This window comes from Lepisosteus platostomus, chromosome 2 (genome assembly GCF_059453375.1).
Source record: "Lepisosteus platostomus isolate fLepPlt1 chromosome 2, fLepPlt1.hap1, whole genome shotgun sequence".
NCBI lineage: Eukaryota > Metazoa > Chordata > Actinopteri > Semionotiformes > Lepisosteidae > Lepisosteus > Lepisosteus platostomus.
This window is the reverse complement of record NC_142612.1, coordinates 63,031,951-63,053,792: the sequence shown is the minus strand read 5'-3', so window position 1 is coordinate 63,053,792 and position 21,842 is coordinate 63,031,951. Positions and strand designations below refer to the sequence as shown.

Here is a 21,842-nt window from a genome sequence, read left to right as displayed (position 1 = left end):
GTTTTTTGTAATCATTGACTCTGTATTCTGTCTGTACACAGTGGTGTGGAGCTGTAGTTGGGGCTCTGGATTTGCGACTGGAAAGTTGTTGGTCCCAGTTCGGCACTGGGTGTAGCTTTTGTACCCTTGAGCAACGCACTGCACTTGTATAGCATCTATATCACTCTGCAACTCACAACTGGCAACCCACTGAAGCTTAGCAGGTGTGAGCCTGGTCAGTACCTGGATGGGAGACCTCCTGGGAAAAACTAAGGGTGCTGCTGGAAGTGGTGTTAGTGGGGCCAGCAGGGAGTATATTCTCATGAAGTCTAACACCCCTAGACTTCAGGGTGAGTGCCCTCTGCTGGCCCCTCTAACCTCTTCCAGCAGCAACCTTAGTTTTCCCCAGGAGGTCTCGCATCCAGGTACTGACCAGGCTCACACCTGCTTAGCTTCAGTGAGTTGAGATTAGCTGGAGAGTTACTAGGAAGAGCAGTGGGTTTGTGGAACAGCTGTTTCACCCTGCAGCCTTTCCCCCACTTTGCACGAATTAAACAGCTGCTGTCTCTTACATGCCTTGTGAGACTGGATGATTGTGGGTTGAAAGATGTACCTTTGCTCATACCTGTGCACAACCCTAATTATTTGACAGTGTATCCAAATGGGCATGCATTTGTCAGTACAGTTTTACAGTTGTAGTTTGTGGCTAATGAGCTTGTTTTTAGACAATGCCACAATGCACACTATTCACCATGACCTATGGCAAGGTACTTGTGTGGCCTTATGTAGAAGTTAAAAGAATTACTCTGGAAGATGTTGAATTGCTTTTTAGCTCATTGCCAGCAAACCTGTTGTGGACATGAAGCTGCTGGTGCTGATGGAGGAAGTCTGCTGCTCTAACACTGCTGCACTGCTGTCTTCCAGGGTGACCAGAAGAGAGATCCCAGCGTTGGCCCACCTCCTCTGCCCGCAATCCCCAGCTGTGGGAGCTTCTACGTTCCAGGTTGTAAGTGAATTTCTGAACCTGTTTCCTTCCATTATTTTTTTCTCCCAAGATTGCAAAGGATGACTGTGTTCTGATTTGCTCTCACAAGACCAGATTCTTTGAGGGTGGTTCTTGTTAGGTTGGTAAACCACAGTAATGAGCTCTAGAGTTCCTGTTTGTATTTGTACAGTATTTTCTTTTGCTGATGAACTAATAGTGACACAGGACACTTGGAAGAACAAATCTGCATTCATCTGAAAACATTTTTAATTAGCCTTAAATCTGCTGCTTTTATGAGAGTATGTAATACATTTTACAGTAAGAGTGTGAAATCTCTGTTTTCTGACATTAAGGAATTCCTGATTCAGTATTCATGGATTTTGTCAGACATAAGATAAGATCACTTTATTGGCCATATACAATGTCTTGTATTAGGAATTTGTCTTTTTTACATACCCCAACTTGCTCTCCATGTGATATACAGGGAGAGAAGCTTGGGGTCAGAGCGCAGGGTCAGCCATTTATATGGCACCCCTGGTGCAGTTGGGGTTAAGGGCCTTGCTCAGGTGCCCAAAAAAGTAGGGATATGAACTGGCAACCTTCCAGCCACAGGTGCAGATCCACACCACTTCACATTCTTCTGCCAATATAGTAAATGCATACTGATATGGTAATACTGGAACATTATAAAGCAGGGTTAGATTTTATTGACTGAAAATGGTGAAACCTCATAGTTAAGTGCGGTTTTTAATTTATTTAAGAGAATGAATTATTGCATCATGATTATCTATGGTTATTACTCTTTAGAGTTCTACATCTGTTCTGAATGTGCTACACAAGTGAGCTTTCTAAAACATTTTTAAAGGGGACTATTTTTCCTTTTTCTCTTTCCCTGTAGGTTTCCACGCAGGTCTGAGGCTCCCTATGCAGCACCACATGAAATGAATAAAGCACCACAGCCTATAGCAGGACCCCCCACAGTCCCCCATCCCGCCCCCTCTCCTGGCCTTTCTCAGGTAACTGTACACTTCATCCAGGGCAGACCTAATACATCAGCGTTGGTGCATGAGCCAGCAGCAGGCACTGAATATTTAATGCTTGTTACCTTATTTTAAGTATTTGTATATACAATCTTGGAGTTAGGATTCATTGGCTAATATGTTAGGAACTAGCACTGGATGTTTGTTGGTCCTTACAGAATCTCAGACTGTAAGGTGATTTGTGATGCTGCTTCACAGCCCCTGTGTCCTGTTTGATTCTGACTGATGTCTGGGGTGGTATCATTTGCCCACGTTCAGAGGCCTTTTCCCCATTGCATTTCTTCCCACATTTCAAAGCCATGCTTTAAAAGGTGAAGACTGATTCGCAGCTCCATTGTCTGTTTTCCATTTTTAGGGTGTTTACACTCTTTGAAAGGTTTGTTCTCAATACAGCAGGTGATAGCAGGTGTACGGATCTCAGTGATCTTTAGGAAGAGATTTATGCCCACACTCATTGGTTGCCTCTGATATGAACCAGCACTATTAGGTTTGGCTTAGTCTGACCCTTGTGCAAAATTAGGTAAGCAGCATGAGTAGGAGCAGCACTTTACAAGTCTGTGAAATATTAACATATCCATCTTATCCTGGTTTTCTAATAGTGATGGTCTGTGGGACTGAACAGGCTGTTCAACAGGTTCTGTTTTTTTTAATGAAGCCCAATTTTTAGAAACTCTTGTCCTCTCTTACTCTCCTCCAGCAACCTTTTCCTTCGGGACAGCCTTCCGCTCCTGTCGTGTTTGCTACCCCCCCGACACAGATGAACACCCCTCCACAGCCTCGCCAGGTATGCCCACCTTACTCATCTGGCAGCAGTCTCCCTGTAGTGCCCCTTGCAGGAAGGGCAGTGACTGCTAAGTTCAGATAAAAGAACTTGTGTTTTTAAAGTTTTTATAGAATTCTCAATATTTAACTTTTTTTTAAATGTAATTTTTATAAGTAAATATTTTAATTCTGCAGTCAGTCTGCTAAATGATCACGGAAGTATTCGGTTACATTTGTGCTATATAACCAAAATCAGTTTTGTGATCTTTGATCATATGTGACTGTCTTCTATGGATCCTGTACCTGGTCCTAGGACATGTGCATTCCACTCTAAAGGCCACAGTCGTTCTCTCCCCGTCTAGTCCTATGCTTAATTAGCATCCTCTGGCATTCCTACTTCCCCCTCCACATCATGGATGAAGAGAGACTGTTTCTGTCTCGTGCACGTTCAGCAGTGATACAAAACTCTACATCTTGGTTTTCTTGATCTTGCATACCATATGTCATCATTCTTGTCACTTCTGGAAGATGGTGTGTGTGGGGGGGTATTCTGCAGATGGTAGAATTGTTTTGCTTTCCATGTGTAAAGATTGTACTTCATTAGATACTTTTGGGTTCGCCCCTTCATTAAACTCGATGGTGCCGTTTGCAGGCCTCTTGCATGGCCTTGGGGGGAGGGTTGTGAAGTGCCTCTTGTGGCTTCCTCTCACATGACTCCCCTGGCATTAATGGTAATTGTCCCCTTCCTCTCAGCATTATCGTAGGTTTTTTTGGAAAAGCTTTTGAATTCCTTCAAACGACCCTTTTGATCGGGCCTCGTGACGCCGTTTCTAAATAGTGATGCGGCCATCTTCTGAACCTCCCTACTGCTGAGCCTCTGCTTTTCCCTTCTGTGTGCATGCGTGAGTGCAAGGGGCAACACTCTGGCCTGGTGCTTCCAGGTCTCTCTGTGTGTCAGTTTGCGCATGTTTTTAAAATGTCTGTTTTAACTCTTTACCTGGCTCTCTCCTGTGTTCTTTGACTGTCTCTCTTGCTCTCTCTCTAGTTTGCTGCAGGTCCTCGTGCTTTACATCAGCAGGTACTAACGCTAATCCTCTGTGTGTGTGTGTGTGTGTTGGCAAGGGGGCCCAGAGGAGAATGGCCCTCAGTGTCTGCACTTGACAGGGGGTGGGGTGGAGGTAGGATGCAAAATCCAAGTAGAGCAGTCAGCCCTGAAGCTGAGGTGTGTGGGTCTTCAGAAAATTTCATCCTGGAGCTGGGGTTGACTCATTTGTCGTGCTTTTAGCCTTCAAATCCTTTCAAAACTAGACTAAGAGATCTTTCCTCAAAGACTTTTCTCAAGATCTTTCCCCGAGGCAGAGGAAATAAGGCTTGACAGTACAGTGCTTTGGCGGAAAAAGGTTTGTGTTAGCATTGCGCTTAACTTTGGTGAAAGAAAATCGGACCAATTCAGGACATTCTGATTATCCCCTATAGCTTTGTCTCTCTCTGTGGTGAAAACGCGCTGTGAGAGGCATGAGATGAATGGAGCCTTGCGCTCTGTGCCAGCCTTCATCAGGCGGTATTAATAGCAGCTGTAGGCTGTAATGAGGGCATGTTGCAGGCTGGCCTAATAACGGCAGCAAGAGGCGCTGCTCTCTGCTTGTGGGAAGGCACTCCTGATGAAAACTGGGAGCTGAGTAGTTTACTCCCATTTAACTCCCTCACTACCTCTGCCAGCCCTGTCATGCATTTTTTTCATTTCTAACCCCCTAACACTTACACTGACACTGATGTACAGAATGAAGCATATTATTTGAAAAGATTTCCCTCTAGCATTATAGGATTTGATTTAGGTGTATTTTAGGCATTTTTTTTTCAATGCAGGTTTACCTCAGGGGGTAGCTGCTTAAGAAACCATTGTTTCCATTTAAAACATACTTCCAGAAGACGTTTAAAGCTTTTGCTCACATGTGGAATTTTTCAGTTTTTCTCCAGTTCCACGAAAATACCACAACTAGTAAGTAAAAAAAGACCAAATTGCTTCAGAATGGCCTTTCCCTCTAGTTTTATTGCATCAGACTTGTCAATATATAGGAATCGGATTGTTCAGCGAACTGAAAATTGGTGTCAGGACATAATCTACATCCACAATGGAGATGGTTGCAGTACTTGGGCCGTCATCCTTATTGTTAATAGCTGTTTGCTATGTTGGAAAGCTGCACTCCATAATGTGCTCTTGTGGCGTGTGTCTTAGTCTTGTATTTAAAGTTTGCCAAAGAAAGCTAGCCAAGGTGGACTGTGGGAAGTGTGTGGAACCATTACCTTTAAAACACCCAAGCTCATGGGACCCTTCTTGTTTTGGAGGTGAAATGGCTACTTGAGTGAAAAAATACTAGTATTAGTGTTCATTGCATTTCAAGAGTGGAATTATGCTGTCACTTTGGCCCCACTATTGAAAGATTTACAATTAAGAATATGCTACCGTCTAGAGAAGTATGTCAAGCAAGCTTCTGATAGATGGGTCTACTGCATGTGTAGGTATTGCCCTCCAGCCTCAACTAGTGTTGGAGGTCAGTTTTGGCAGTATTGTTGGAGCAGTCGTTCACTGAGCATGCTAGTTTGCGCAGGAGTAACTGCAAGTGAGAGAATCTGAAATCCTGTTCCTAGTTTATAGTTTTTGCAGTGCAGTCTGTTTATAAGAGTTACCAGCTACCCTTCCTGACAGCACTCTTACCTTTTAATCTAATAAAAAAGGGTTGAAAGACATCCAAAGAATTCCTGCTCTCCGTCTGCTCATGGACTGATAAGAAAAAAACTAAATCATTGGAAAATGTCTGGACAAATTATTTTTTAATGTGAGGTGTCTTTTGGTCCACCATGCTGCCTTTTTTGCATTTGCAAAATGCAAAAGTTTTGCAGTTTTGCATCTGGCAGGTACAGTAATCGCCTCAAAAGCCCCTGATATGCAATTGAGAAATAACTAATTTGCAATTTTGATTATATGTTCAAAGTCAAAAGAATTGAGTTAAAGCAAATGAGCCAATTGTCAAAAGAAAAGCTATCTTAATTGTTGCTTCCTTCATTTTATTATTCCGCTTATGGGAGTTATATGGTCACAGATATCTTTAGAAGCAGGCTGCACTGTAAATTTCCTTCATGACTTAACAGGTGGCAGGAGTTATAATGACATTTATAAACATTTTTACAAGTGATCTTTTCTCATTGGGTAGCCATTTGACCTTGAAGATGAGCAAGGTGGCAGTATGAAGAGGGGAGTGGGGGGTGTCTCAACCATGGGTTTTCTGTGAGGCATGTGCCAGGACACCCAGGGTCCTTAGTGGTAGAGGGGTGTGGTGGTGTTGGAGGTGGCAAGGGGCTGGAACTGTCTGTCCTGCATGCTGCTTGTTGAAAAAATGGGCTATTAAGGGAGGGTGGGGGTACTCTGGACATTGCTTTCTGTGTGCTCTCACAGCTGATGGGTAATGTCTTTTCTTTTCCTGCTTTCTCTTTCTTCTGTTGCTTCCTCTTGTGTGTGTTTGTGCTGCCGAAGGGAGGATTCAGATCCCTGCAGGTAAAGGGCCTTTCTCACTCCCCTCCCCCACACACCCATCAGGGCAGGAGGGTGAGGTTGACATGCCTCAGGGGTCACAGTGCTATTGCTTCCTTCTGTGAGCCCCAGCAATCCCCGATGCCTATAAGGAAAGGGCTTTTCTTTGGTCCACCTTGTGAATTTATTTCCCCATTCTTTTTTACTCTTGGATTTTACCAGTATTTGGAAATCATTAAGGTCTAATGAGCAATAGCATGCCAAAAATGTTGAAAATAGGTTGTGAGTCACTGGCTTCCAGCTCACATAGTGTCTGACACATGAATACAGTGTTCTTAATAGAAATAGAGAATTGAGACTAACAAACTTGCATCAAAACTGTACAGTGAAATAACATTTCATAGGCCTACCAGGACCTTAAGTAATGAGCAGCAACTACACAGTCTGTGTCTGCTTCATCATTTTCACCTTCCTTCTCTATGCTTTTTGCTTTCGGATGCATTTTTTCATTATGATCCACTGGATATATTTGACTTCCTGTGACTGCACAAAATGCTACCTAAATTGTTGCACATTTTTGTGATAATTTCATTCCATCATTAATAACTTCACAGTTTACTACTCAAATAGTAATTGTCAGCTGCATCTTCAGTACTAGTTCAAACCATTGGATTCTGATCCTCAAATATAGAATCAAACATTCTAGAGTTCAAACAATTTTACACAGTTTGCATCTGAATTTCATGGCATGTGATTTTGGTTTTGGGCCTCCAGTGGCACAATGTTGCTTGCTCATTAGTCCTGCATTCCACTGACATTCATGGGCTGACCCTTAATTCAGTCCAAATATCGCTCGCTTATTGACCTAGAACTGGACTGTCTTATTGTGGTCCTGAAGGGCCAGTATGCCTGTGGGTGTTCTAGCCTTCTTTAAAGCAGTAGCACCTGAAGAGCTAAAAAGTTTAATTAGTCCATTTAAGCTAGTAACCAGCTGAGAGAGACTGCCTCTCCAGATCTAGGATTGGACAGCCCTGCTCAAGAAGACTGCCAGGAATCAAGTTAGAGAATCTAATGAAATGAAATCTAATGAATCTAATGAATCATCTTCATTAAATCAATGCATTTTCCAGGTCCATTTTTCAGTGATACCATCAAGTGAAGTGAAATGTCCTAAAAGTGTTAAAATAGGTTACAAATGAGAAGTGGCCATTTGGTGCATCTGTTAGTTGTTACTAGTAATCGATCTGTCAAGTTTTGCATTTGGCTAGGACCTGTAAATAAAACCAATATACATAGCAGGTTGCATCTGCAGAAATACATGTTAGTCAGGTGAAGCATTTCCCCTCATGCTGCAGATCAAAAGGTGCAGCTCACAAGTTGGGAGTCATAACCTTAGTTAAGGTGTCATTTTGGCTCACTCCTAGAAAATGCCTTCTCAGATCTTTGCAGGGGGGCCTGTGGTGTGAGCTGTTCCTAGTGGCACCTAAGGCATAGCTGGTCAGATTGAAATCAGAATGCCATTACCTCATATACAAAGAACTTGAAGGTTTTTTTCCAGCATGTAGAAGGTGGGAGTCCCTGGAACAGAGAATTCACTACTTTTTTGCTGAGTGACTGGGAGGTGAGCTGGCTCCTTCCTCACTATGCAGGTGGTTAGTGCCCTGTCAGGGTGTCAAGAGAGCCCAGCCCCCCTATCCACAGTGTGTTCAGCTGGCACCACTGCTCCTCTCCAGAAAGCTTTCTACTTGGGTTTATTTCTGCACCATCTGCTTGATGTCTAGTTCATGTTACTTTCCTGTCTAATGACGTTACTCCCTATTACCTGCTAGCCTTAAGTAAAGAGAAGGGGGAGAGGGTTATCCTATAGCGAAATGGGAGACCCATGTCAATATCCAGTTGCAGGCCTTATTGGCTGAGAAATGCCAGAAAGCATTTCAGATACCTGTTGCCTGCAACTACAGCACATTAGTGGCTAGCTTTTAAAGAGACATTCAACTGATATCTATTAATGAAGGGATATGACTTGAATTATTCCTTGTTTCTGTTGAGTATGATAGCTTTATATGCTTGTGCTTAATCAATAGTTGGGATCCTTACAAGGAATTATGAACAGCTGTTATAAAGATGTAAAGCAGCTTCCAGTGTGATTCATTGGCTGTACTTATGTTGGCTTAACGGTTTGTCAAATTAATTGGAATACTCATTCATGTTTAGAAGTGGTACACATGTCCTAGTGATTTTTAACTTTAGAGACAGGATCCTGGAACATGTACCTACAGTGAGTGATATGCTGAATGGCCTGGTAAAGCTTGTGGAACTCTTTAAGGAACTTATGTTTTTTGTGGTAGTAGATGGTAGCCTGACTCACTGAAAATTTGTAAAGGAAGCTTGTGGGGTTCTGATATTGCATTATAGATTGGCCTCAGAACTTTAAAAGTTCTCAGGTATATGAGGTGTTGGTTTTTCCTGAACTGTAGCTGTCTGATGTTCAGCATTAGTGCTGAAGTTAAGGAAGAAAAAAACACTGGCGTCTTCTTGGAGTAAACCTGGGTCACGCTGCCAGGGGTGCCCTTTGGAGCGGTTTGGGGTGCCATGCAGGTGGCAGCTGTGGATATTCAGACACCAATGAAAAATGGTTTTATAGTGGAGACTGGAAGAGCATTTCACCAGTCACTAATACAGGAGTTTGCTCAAACCAGGAGCAGCACGCCATTTATTATGAATACATAAATTGCTTTTAAGTTTAACCTTGGTACTATTAGCATTTGTACATAAACTGGAACTTGATGGAGTAAGGAATTCCTCTTTACTCCAAGAGGAGGGGGAGGGGGGGAGCTTAAACATTTGCAGACGTGGCTATCGGACTTAATGCAATTTCTCCCCTTGTCAAGTGTTATAAAACATCAGCAATAGCCATCTCCTGTTGCTGGATCTTGGCACACCTAGCATGTTTAGTTTGTAAATCAGGGGCTGACTGTTCACCACACCAGCACTGGATCAGGTAGAAAGGTCCTGTGCTGGTCTGTCTCAACCCTGTGACACGTGCAAGGGGCGCACAGCTCTGATTAACCATGGTGCAGCATGAAACGGACCAGTCTCTTTACTGAGTCAATTTAGCAGCCCCCTTTCATGTTTCTCTAGTTGTTGGTAACCAAAATGAGACTGATGAAGCCTTCATGGGGTAAAGGTTAAGTACCGATAGCTTGTCTCAGCTGAGCTCTATGGCTCCCTCTCTCTGTTCCAAGCTTGCTTACCAACAGGTTACTGATGAACAAGACATCTCCAGTAAAGGTATCTCAGAGGAATTGTTGGTACACTTGTGCCTTTGTTGAATATTTTTCTCATTTATTTCTTTGTGCTTTGGTCAGTAAGCAGGCTAAATAAGTCCTCTCTACCTGGCTCTTAGTCTTAAGCCTGTGTCCAAGGCTGATCTGTTTTCTGTGCTTTAATTATGTACTTGGATGGAGTCGTAAGATAAGGATGTTGCTCCTAACACAAGCTTCTAGAGCTTGTCCATAATTTCTTACAGGCAAAACATAATCTGCCACAAATACTTAGAAAAACGCCCCTTTAGACTTCTGCCCGAACAGTGTGAAGTGGAGAAGATTTAGAGATGATGGGGCAGTGCTTCTCTAAATATGATAAAGCTGTAGGAAAGGAGTGGACAGTCTTCTCCAGTGTCCCCTTCTCTACTCTGCTGGATGACTTGAGCTTCAGCTGTTTTATAGAGGTAACAAATTTCTGGTCTGGGTTTCTCTTTTAACCAAGGCGTTTATTTATCCATGATATGTTTGGTCTGGTACGCTTGACATATTTGCTGCCTAACTCCTCCTCTCCCCGTCCTTGTCTCCTGCAGCCGTACTACGCTAACCGGCCGGCCATGCCCAACAGCGCCACCCGTGTGCCGCCCAGCAGCGCGCCTCGGGCCGTGGGCCCCCACGTCTATCCGACTGGCTCCCAGATGATGATGCTCCCACCACAGCAAATCCCCTTCCCCAACCAGCAGGGCGCTGCCTACTTCATCCAGTCGGGACAGGTGAACACCCGCTCTGCCTTTCCGCTGTGTCACAGCAGCAGCTACTGTACCGGCAAGGGGTGGGGGTGTGTGAGGCAAGCTTCCCTACCCCACCAACTTCATGGTAGCCCCAGAATTAAAAAGCAACACTGATCAGCTGTTCACCTGTCCTGCCACCAACCAGACAGCCTCAGAGCATATCGAAACTCGAGCAGCAGTTCAGACGGTTTAGATGGTATCTTAAACCGTGCAATGGCAATGTTGAGATATTGGTAACTGGGCGGGGAAAAAAATGAATTAAGACTATTCTTTTTATTTGCAAGTATTGTTAGGGTAAAACCTAATTTTAGAAGAAAAATGAGTCTACAGCTGTTTCCAAAGAGTACGAAGTGAAACTTTTGTAGTTTTTATACTTATGCTGTTTTGCATCATTATTTGAGTTTTAATTACTGAAGTGCATTTTTAAATTTTGTTCACCAGTAAGAAACTTACCTGCCTGCAGGGTGATATAGCATTTTTGGTTTCATTTGCTCATTACATCAACTGCATTGTCTTTTTATAGGAATTTATGAGGCAGTAATATGTGCAATTCAGATTTATATATATAATGTATATTTATAGAATTTTGTGAGTTTTGTATTTGTAAAGAAATTCACATATGAAACTCCTGGAATTTTTTGAATCTCTATGCTTTAAGTCCAGAAAAACAAAAATAAGGAATTCAAAATTAGCGGGTTAAATTTGATTAGGTTCCACAAAGTGGAGGTCTCTAACCCCAGGGGGAGACTTACCTCCCCATGTAGAACAAGTGTCAGCCTGGAGGCTGCTATTAGGTTTCCAGGTTGTTAGCTGACCAGTAACTGCAGTTTACGGCGCGTGTACATGGTTGTCCGACTGCTCCAGGGGTCAGCCAACTGGAGGTTTTTACTAAATGTGCACATATAGAAGCACGTACAGTCTGGCCCCTTATTGTATAGAGTTATAGGATAGTTTCTTTTTTGCTGAGTCGAGTTCCAGTTCAGTGGCGTTGTACTGACACAATAGGCCATGCTCCACTGCTGGCCTGTCCAGGGCTTTCTTCATTGTACTGTGGTTCAGTTCAGCCGGGGGGAGTGTGCCGGCTCAGACGACAGTTGCCTATTCTCTCTGTGGAGCAGAGCTCGTGCCGGACCGGACCCACTGCACCCTGTCACCTGGATCCTGGCAGTCCAAGGCCTGTTCATTTCCTAGATTGCAGTTTTGCTTAGTTGTCTGGTGTTGGCTAAGTGTTTTGACTTTGTAACAGAAAGACTTCATGTATTCAGTGGCTGCTCTACTGCTTTTTCAGATATTTGGAGGTCACAGAAGAGTGTGGGTGTTCAGTTTCTGTGTGGACTTTGCATGTTCTGCTGCATTCACTTGAGTGTTCTGGTGACCACCAGTTTCCCGAAGGCAGACAGGCTAGGTTTAATTGGATAAACTAAATTGCCTCTTTCCAGGGCAAGGGTTTCAATGGGTTTTTGTTCTTGGAACGCTTGCTTCTAGTCTAAGCTCTACTGGCTGTGGGACTACAGTAAAAATCAGTCAAATCAATATGATTAGCTTAATGGCCTCCTCTTTATGTCTTGTGACTCTCTCGTATGGAGGATGCTTGTATTTCTAGTAAGTTGGAAAGTAGAAGGATCAGGAACCAGTTCTGATTGGTGTTGCTTTTTTCTTGGGGTATTAACCAAAACATTGAAAATGGTACTGGCTGCTGAGAGGGGTTTTTGCACACAAACTCATTACACTCATTTACTGTATTTTCTGATTGAGAACCCAGTTTTAATCTTTCTCATCTTCTCAACAGTACCGGCCGCAGTACGTGACCGCAACGCAGCCTTATCCAGTGGCCCCCGGGACACCAGGCTTCTACCCAGGATCCAGCCCTGCAGAATATGGTACTTATGGTAAGAGGCTCTGTCTGGGCCTCACACATAGATCAGATCAGAACTGCTGGGCACGGAATGCAGTGCAATGATGCAAAGGGATGGATTTTATTGACCTGGCATTCCTACTCGTGGCAGATTTGTAAAAAAAAAAAAATTGCTAAAAGGGTGAAATCTTGTAAATTTGCAATATCCCAGAAACTCCACTCCTTCATGTAAGACTTACCCTCCAGGTGGTAAGGGCATCAGCACATGCCAAGCTCATCCTGTTAATGGGACCTGTCATCAGTCAAATTAAATGTGCTTTAGGTGCTCATGCATGACAAATCTTTACAAAGAACAGGTCTGAAGCTAGAACTAGACTGACTTGGGAACTGAAAGGAGCACCTGGTCAGCACTGCTTCATCCTGTAAGCTAAAGCTCAGTCACTTCAATAAACCTCCCTTCAGTTCCCTGCCCACAGTTTTGTTTTCTGTTTTTATTTCTATTTAATTATGTAGATATTTGTTGCCATCATTGCTGTCATTTGACATGTGCACATGCTCTTAGCGGCTGATGAGAAACACAGACAGGTCAAACTTCTGTAATCCTGTATAGTTCAAATATACATTTAACCAACTAGGCTTGGGTTTTTAGCTTGTTAGTGTTGATGCATCAGGTTTCAAAATTACATTGTGTGGTGTGGTGACAGCTAGGTAAGATAAGACTCCAGCTGCACCTTGCTTTTACCACTTGTAGGCTGCTGGTCAGTCAACTTTAATGCCAAACCAACCTTTTGGGTGGTTAGGAATTTTTCTTGTGGTGCACTCAAAATAATAGATACATAAAGGATAGAAAAAATCATGAATAACATACACAATTCATATACAAATACAATACATTACAGTGAAGATACAAATGTTTTTATTGGTTAGTAATGCAGAATACTACCCTAGCTGTCTGGAATTTCATAAAGGGCTCATGCAAAATTACCAAGACATTTATATCGGTGTTGAGTTCAGATCTTTTGAGACTACTGGTTACAAGTAACATGTTACAGACAATTGGAATTAGAATAACATTTCTACTTAACCTTTGTGCATGAGCCTGCAAGCGTCAGTCCTGAAATGGCTTGTGCACTGTCCTGGCTGAGTGTTCAGTGGTGCCGCAGGCGTTTGGTAGAGTAGATAAAGCCATTACAGGTAGAGCCTGTGTCATGCATAGGGAGAAGCTCAGTAGGCCTGTTTATTTTACATGTTTTTTCAATCCTCATTCCCACACAGACTTAAACCTTCCCCATGCTTTCTTTTAAAAACATTTTTTATGGTTTGTGGTAGGTAGATACAAAGGAGGGTGAAGTCTCTGAGTGTCTTGCAGACTCCTTTGCCTGTGTGATGTGATTTCGCCCCAGTCGTTGTGCATCACTGGGCTGAAGGGAGCTCTTTTCCAGAGCCGGCGTGTAGTAGTGGAAAAGTGACGCGGTCTCGTTGGTTTGAATCACAAGGACAGGGAGGGCTGTGTAACTGTTCCTGTTGGCAGGGCCCCAACTAAGAGTGTGGTCAGCAGCAGTAGTCACAAGGATGTTCCCGTGGCTCAATGTTAGAAATTATTTCCGATTGAAATATAAATCAGTTTTCAAATGTTTCTGGAACTGCAGTATCAAAGACTCTTAAGAGCTCAGGCTTATTAGATTATTTTTGATCTGGAGCCACACTACGAGTTGCCCCAGTGTCCTGCTTTCATCTTTTGACGGAATGCCGTTTGGGGGGTGGGGTTTATTGTCCAGCTCGGCTTGGAGCCGGGAGTCGTACTTCTCCGGTACACGACGGCGGGAGTGGTGAGTGAGCCAAGGGCGAGTCCCCTTCTAGCGTTTTGGCCAAGTCTTACTCCTGTGTCCGTGGCTGCCAGGCGCTTGGCACTCGGGCCCGCTTTCCCTTCAGGCGTGGCTGGGCTCTGTTAATATCCGTAGGTCCCACCTTAATTGTAACTAAAATGGTAATTAAGGTGAGGAAAAGACACTGCAATTCAATTTAAAATTTAGTTTGGTTAGTTCCCAGAAAAGATTAGTATTGTAAATGCTGTGTAGAGCTGCAGAGGGTTTATGATATCCGGGATATTAAAGCACTGGCTGGTTGGCAATCCCGGAGTCTGTGCCCAGAATGGAATGTGGAGAAGGGAGTTTTCGCCAGTGTGATGGGTGTGGTCTGGATTCCCAAGTCCCGAGCTGTCTGGGGCTGGAGCTGGAGGAGTTCGCCCTCCCTCTCTGTCTGTGCTCCGCTGCACGGCCAGAGCCTGGCTCATTTTCTCCGCACGCGAGAGAGAGCAGTGGCGGTGGGACAGATCTGGGGAGAAAGCAGCAGCAGCAGCCCTTTCCCTGATGGAGAGCCTCTGCTCGTGCCGCATTGCTGTGTGTAGGAGCTGCTGTCTCGACAGAGCAGAGCAGGGTTGAAGTCTGTTGGGAAGATGTTGGTACGGATCCCCGAGTAGGGTGAAGGATCAGTCAGACTTAGACTCATAATCATCCAGTTATTTGATATCTGAAGACTTTTGCTTTTGTGTGCCTAAATGCATTTTTAACTCCTGTTTTTTGCCTCTGAGTGAAGAAGTAAGAATGGAGTTGGCCATTTTGTGAGTCTTTTTCTCTATTTGTTTATCAGGATCTCAAAGGTATCGTGGTATGCCCTGTGAGAACTTGGATAGTTACTCTTAATTTTAATCAAAAGACAAGCTGATATGCTCACGACTCTAATGCCATGTTGGATCCTGTGGTGTACCGGTGAAAAGAAACAGCATGCGATCAGTAGGTGGCAGTAGAGGCTTTTTTGTGCTGCCAGGGGATTTCACCAGACCCCCCATGTATGTTGTGGCTCTATTTCTACATGTAGGTTATGCTGTAAGCATCTTGACTAAGGGCTATAGAGGATATAGGCTTTCCAGTTGAATCGATCAGCATAGTGAGTGAGACCAGCTCTTATTTTTCCATCGATCCATCTAATTAATAATTAAATAACAAGCAACCTGTGGTCGAATCTGGCAGTTCATTGAATGAAAAAGCCTGTAGGCTTCACGTCCTTTATTTAGATGGAATGTGCTTTCCTGGGCTTAGGAAAGTTATCATGACTCTGGTTTCTGGAGTGACAGCAAGCTCTTAATGACTGAGTTAATTATGGATGCAGTTGGCCTAGTAAGTTATTTCCTCCCTGGATCTGGGAATTCCTGGGTTAGCGGGGTAGTGTTGATGATTTGCATAGGGCAGGCCTGGCCTACTCTGATTTGTAATTTACCGATCCTGGTGCAAGGTGGGTAGTTTCCCCATTGGAGTGACCGGTTTGTTACGTGAGCTGTGGGAAGATCAGCCTTGCCGTAGCCAGATGTATTACTCGAGTGTGGAATTTCGCAGGTGAGACTCCTTGGCTGTCAGCAGGGGCCGTTCCCTGCCCCCAGCCTGGCCTTTGTTTCTATTTTAGCACACAAATCACTGTCTGTGGCATGGCACAGCAACTGGGGGGTTTGTTTTGTGTGGGGAGAGAAATGCAAAGATGCGGAGATAAATCATCTGAGTCATTAAGTCAGCGTTTCTGCAGTTGGAGTATTCATACAGACCTGAAGTCTGCAGGTCTAGCTCAGAAGGCTGAGGGGAATGACAGACGATGCTTGTTTTCTAAGAAGCTTAATTTGTTGGAATGTGGTCTTGATGAGCTACAGGCTCTGTTGCGAAGGCCTTTGCTGCTCATAGTTTAAAAATAACCCAAGCATGGAGTATTGTGGGTCCTGCTTTAAAAAGGAAGCTAAAATTCATCTGGGCCTGACCTGACAGCTTGTGAATTATTTTGATAAATCTGCTTTGCTACAGTGCTTAGGATGGGAGGTTTTAAGGTGCTGCATTTCCCTTGGTTAGTTTTGGGTTTGGGTTTTTTTTCCTGAATTCCCTTTTGTTGAGGTTTAAAGCCCCCAGGAACCAGATGACTGAGTCCCAGACCTTCTAGTCACTTACAGCATGGGTTGTGATGAGGGCTGCACGGTTTTGATATATTGAATCGTTTCATTCTGTGGTCACATTCTGTGATTGAGCCACAGTCCACTTGCTTGTCATACTGGGGAATGGTAATTCTGATCCAGAGGAAAGATCACCACCCACCAGCAGCAACTGGCCTTCCTTAGTAGTCTCTCACCCCAGTATTTTCCAGGCCCAACCTTGCTTGGCATCCAGGATCTGAGCAGACCAGACTGTGTAGAAGGTGGTAATATTTCTGTCAGGGCCGGCAACCAGCGACTGCTGAAGGGATTTAGAGCTTCTGGTCAAAGGTTATCTGTCAGCCTGACGGCAGGGAGTCATTTCGCTCCTCTTCCTCCCCCTGTTTTTATCCCCTCTACCCTCTTCTGTCCCCATTTTCTTTTTCTCTGGTCTTCCTTCTCTTTCCATCCCTCTCCCTCCCTCTCCGTTGGTTCACATGGAGTGGTTTATGACTATATTTAGTCTGTGCTCTTCCAAGTCAACAATGCAGGCACAGTAATGTGAGTCAGAGCTGAAATGCGTTTCACAGCAGCCATTGCAGAGTGAGAGAGGGAGAGAAAGGGGAGAGGAGAAAGGTGAATCGGCAGGAAATGGATTGATCCACCTGCTTCACACCAAGGGAAGGTAAGAGTGTGAGAGGTCACGCAGGGCCACTTGCATTTTTTTCCTGTTTTATTCATTTGTGTCCAACCTCCCCCCCCTTCCTTTACAAAGTGAGACTGCTGATTGCTGCTGCGTCTGGCTCTGCCTGGCTGTAGCGATGGCGTTTTCAAATTGTCGCAGTGCTTGGCTTTGGAAGTGGAAGACTATCTAGCTGAAGAGCAGCGTCTTTTTATTTGTCTCCCACATGTTTCCTTGTTTGTACCTCATCCAGAGGTGGGGGGGTATTGAATCCAAAGGTCTCCGCAGGAATGTAGAATATAATTATTAAGAATTATAGAATAGAATATGGCATTTCTGTAGGCACAATATCCCCCTTGTTGCTTTTAAAATACTTTGTCCTATAAAAAGTGACTTTCACCCTCCATTAAAATTCCTTAAGTAATTGAGCCAAGATCCTTATGAATTAAGAGAAAGCCTGTGGTCAAGAGAAGTACAGAAGTCTTGTTCGATTTAAACAGTTGGTGTTTTAAGGATATTAGCTTCTTAATGAGCAAATTGCCAGTTTCATGGGTACAATCACACCATGTCTTGCAAATCATTGACATTGATCATTGATCATCATTGAATCATTATGATCTTTGTTTTGTGAAGAAACAGTTTTGGGTTGATTTGTAGCAGAGTTTGTGTTTGAAGTGTTTGAAGCTTTGCAATAGTGTGAGCTGGAGCCAGGTGTCATTGCAATGATCATGGGGATGTTCTTCCTTATTCGGGGGTGGGTGTATGGATTGGGATGGGTCAATATCAAACACGTGCCTCATCTCACCTAAGAGTTTGAATTTGTTGATTAGGATGTGAAGGTACCTGAGCGAGACTTGTAGATTATTAATGTGGCTGTGCCTGTGTGGGTTCGAGTAAAAAGGTATGTGTTCTGAAATGTTGCCCTGGTCAAAATCTCATGCTTAAATAAGATGACTTTGCCTTCTGGTCTTTTAAAGTTCTTTGGATTTCGGATAAAGGACCTGTGCAGAGGAGATAGTTTGAAGGACAGAACTGAAATGTCTGTGCGCAACTGAAGACAATTTCTTCTCCTGCTGCACTGGCTCGATCATTCACCAAGTGCACGTTTCTGAACCTCAGTAGGATTCCACCAGACAACACGGGACAGGGACGTGCACACTAGAACTACTGTACAGCACTACAGTATTTGTTCCTCTTATTTCTGTAGTACCTGTGAAGGCAAAGTGTATCAATTGCTAAATAAGTGTTTTTTTTTTCCCTTTGCAGCTGGAGCTTATTACCCAGCCCAGGGTGTGTCACAGTATCCCCCCACTGTGCAGGCCTCAACCGTCATGATGAATCCTGGCCCTGGCCAGCAGGCCCCCCCGAAACGGGAACGCAAGCAGGTACTGCAGTCAAAAATCTGGCTCCTCTATCGCTCTTTTGGACAAGGTACTGCCTGTGGCCATCGTGTGTAAATGTAGTGCTGACCTGTTGCTGGTGGGGGTGAGTCGGCTATCAGGAGCAGGAGGTTTGGGTTCATTCCAGTCCATTCAAAGCCTTGTCATGTCTGTTAGGGCTAGATGAGGCGTCTCTTGGTTCCTGAGAGTGTTTCTGGTCCTTCTGTGTCCTGTGCTAATCCTGAATCACAGAGGGGTGGTTAACATGGTTGCATAATGATGTGACAGTTTTGCCCAGCTGGCTTAAGGCTCTTGGGTTTGATTCTGGCTTGGGCGCCATTCTGTGTGGAGTGAATTTCGATGCTTTCGAAAGATGCTTGCAAGGTTAATAGGTTTTGCTTATTATGGTTATAATCTAAATTGTTGTGAGTTGCCATGACCTCACCCAGGACTAGGTGGCTATCTGAGGATGGATGCATCTTAACTGGGGGATTCAGAATACAAATGTGATAGGTGCAGAGGGTTGAAAAACTGGTTTAACTTAATTTGAGCTTTCCTCAATATGCCAATGTCTTCTGTTATTACTTCCAGCTGGAGCCTCAGCTAAATTAATATTGTGTTTTCTAAATAGTTTTCAGTATTTGTTTAGATTAACTGGAGCAAAGACAGTACCTGACTGTGGAAAGGTTGTGAGGAGCCATAGTGAAGTAGCTAATAACCCAGGCCTGTGCTGTTAGCTTTCTCGTACTACTACAGGACAGGTATGTGTGAACAGTTAATTTATGTGTGTGTAAGCTAGAATTCATTTTTCTTCCAGCTGCGTGGTGCTCTTACAAAGTTGTAGAAAGTGCCACTCTGCTGTAAATGGACTCCTGATTGCAAGCCTTTGATGGAAATAGATCAGAACCCTTTTATATCAAATGTCTTCTATTTGACACTTTTGTCTTCATTTCTGCTCCTCTTCCTTTTGAGTGTGGTGCACCAGATTACACTCAATGAATGCTGTGCAGTTTCTGTGTATAGGATTTTAAGGTGCTTATAAAGATATAATCACTGTGAGAAAAATAAAAATATAACTAGTTAAATTTCTAAGTGTTCTTGGTACCATTGTTACCCCCTTAACATTAAGTGTGTCTTAATGGTGCACAGGTCATTGCTGTGTCATGTTGGTAAGGTGGAAGTTGAAATGCAAAAACCTTTCTTATATAGATTAATTATACTGTTTGTCAGGAATATTAGCTGTAAGCAAATGGAATTGCAAGCATACCTTTTTTAACATTGCCATCAGAGCTGCCAATGCTATAGCATGCTCCAATCTGTCACAAAATCATATGAGCTGCAGCTATCTTCCTTACTCTACAAACCAAACCCTAGGACTAGAAAATGAAGTAGTAAATCACATTACTAGCCTTTCTGGCTAGCTTCTGTTTTTTGTAACTCAGGTTCTTAAGCTCAAATCTTGTTCACTTATTGAACAGCAGTGGTCGACTTTGTGTTCCTTACCTGGATATGCAGATGAAACCATGAAAGGATTGTCTCGGTACTGCAATTGACGTGATGTGGGAATGCTTTTCGGAGCACGGATCTGGGTGCTGGACTAACGAGGAGTAGGAGTTATTTAAACAAGAACCAAATTCCCCACAAGATACGTATGCTTTGGATTTAAAACATCTGCCTACATTTTTTACAGCTGAGTCTTCTGCCACATTAAAAATTGGAAAGGAAGTCTACCTCCTGTTACACTTCGATATGAAATTTCAGATGGGATAATGTATTTTTCTGTGCAGTTGTGACTTGTTTACACAAACTAAGGGTCATTGTGCTGCGAACACACAAGCTCAAAACTGAATACCCGTTGCACAGTGTGACCCTGCATTTATTTACTTGGTCTAAATGCAGCACTTTAGATAGACTTTAAATGAATGAATACCTGTTTTCTTCTCTTGAATGCGATTGTTTTCACTATTTCCTTTAAGGTAGTGCAGTAATTGTAAGTCAAGTTGTCTTTTTAATTTACACTTCTGCTCAGGTTAGGCTTGTTCCTCCTACAGATTCTTTGGCTTCTTTTTGGACTTTTTTTTTGCAGAAGTAATTTTGTGAAAGAGCTCCCTCTTAGTTTGCAATCGCAACACTTCTGGGTCCATTTCCAAATTTAGCAATGGTTTTTCAGCCGTGCAGGGGCACCGCGAGTGGACTTTGGATGCCAAAAGATCGCTTTTGTCTTGTTTGTGCCGTCATGCTGTAGCAGCGACTGTCTACACTAATATAGAATACAGGACTGAAGGCTTTCTTTCTGCGTTTGGACGTAATCCCTGGACGATTTTTTCAGAGGAGGAATGGAAAATGCAAGTCAGGCTGTGGACGCTGCGCAGCAGTGTGAAGAGTGAGTCATCGTTTTCGCAGAGAAGAAGGCCTGCTTTATTTCCTACGGTGAGAGAAGAGGAAAGCGACAGAGCACCCCAGCTCTGCTGTGGATTGTGGAAATGTTACGATCGAAGCAGGATGTGTCCCAGGAGAGGGCTGGGCCTCCGTTTTGGTGGAGCTGAGCTGTGTTACACCAAGTAGATGGTCATAAAAGAAGATCGCAGATGGTTTTTGTAATTTTTTTTGTTTTCCCGCTTAGTCTTGGCTGCCTTCCAGAAAAGTGAAGGCCATGTCAGCACAGCCAGTCTCAATCCACGTGGCTCTTAATCTTTTTCTCTGTCGCACTCTCTCCGTCACTTACTCTCTCCGCTGCTTTGATACCGGAAGCCTGCTGCAGCGCTCAGCCTGGTAGGATTCCGTCTTGCCTGTCTTTGCATGGACAGAAAAAAACACATTTTTTTAACATGCTTGCCTCCCCGAGAGGGAGCGCGTATTAGCCTTGCTTAGCTTGAAAACGGTGCGTGGGTGAAGTAGCCAGAGATTTGGCATTCCAGAGCTAGTCTGTCTGGGGGGGGCGGCGTGCAGGCAGGGGTTGCGAAACTGCATTCACTGGCACAGGAAGGGGCCTAACCACCGCTCAGCCAATCCCAAGATGCACTGCAAGGCCTGCAAAAGCTGCCGTTTTAATATACAAACACCACTTTTTTCTGCCTAAGATTTTGTATTGGTGGTAGTATGGACCTGTTGTGAATAAGACATCTGCTTCATCACAGAAGAACTGACTTTTTTCAGCTGATGGATTTTTCTCTGCATCTTTTCTCCTGCTGTAGTGTAGTGCGTGCATTTTTCTAGCGCAGCGAAGATGAGTGCAGGCTTTGGAGCTCTTGCAGAGGTCTTGTACAGACATCTGTACACAAATTGCAAACAAGGTTCAGTTGTTCCCTCTTCCATCTCCCAAACACAAGGTTGGAACAAAATTATCAGGAAAGATAATTTTTTGATGTCATATAGCCATAAAGGTTATGTAGCAACCAGTGAATTAAGAGCGTCCTTGTTAAGGCAATTTAAAAAACTTTTAACATAATTGAAAACACCTGTTTTGCTCTGCAAGTTAGTTAACTGAGTGCAATAACGCTATCAGCTCACATTGTGAAACATAGCTAGCCTAGTGTATTGTATGTTTTCAGCAGTTGTGAGGACCGGACATCTAGTACAGTAAGAGACAATATTTTTCTATATGCATTCTCCTTTCCTCTGTCAGATTTTT

At 43.7% G+C, this 21,842-nt stretch overlaps 1 protein-coding gene across 13 annotated transcripts in view; it reads left to right on the top strand.

The window, feature by feature from the left end:
• The window catches only part of eif4g1a (eukaryotic translation initiation factor 4 gamma, 1a), a 55,781-nt gene that overhangs the window by 15,064 nt on the left and 18,875 nt on the right, over window positions 1–21,842 (top strand). For 4 of the 13 annotated variants that reach the window (XM_088612182.1, XM_088612192.1, XM_088612229.1 and 1 more), the window contains 8 exons: window positions 904–985; window positions 1,863–1,980; window positions 2,702–2,788; window positions 3,812–3,844; window positions 6,299–6,319; window positions 10,152–10,331; window positions 12,139–12,238; window positions 18,099–18,217. In XM_088612182.1, the coding sequence (XP_088468308.1) occupies window positions 1,906–1,980; window positions 2,702–2,788; window positions 3,812–3,844; window positions 6,299–6,319; window positions 10,152–10,331; window positions 12,139–12,238; window positions 18,099–18,217 (615 nt within the window). In that variant the 5' untranslated portion in view covers window positions 904–985; window positions 1,863–1,905. Of the gene's footprint in view, window positions 1–903; window positions 986–1,862; window positions 1,981–2,701; window positions 2,789–3,811; window positions 3,845–6,298; window positions 6,320–10,151; window positions 10,332–12,138; window positions 12,239–16,686; window positions 16,836–18,098; window positions 18,218–20,844; window positions 20,984–21,842 lie in introns of those variants that run through there. The other 9 variants (XM_088612219.1, XM_088612210.1, XM_088612247.1 and 6 more) reach the window with 5 other exon arrangements.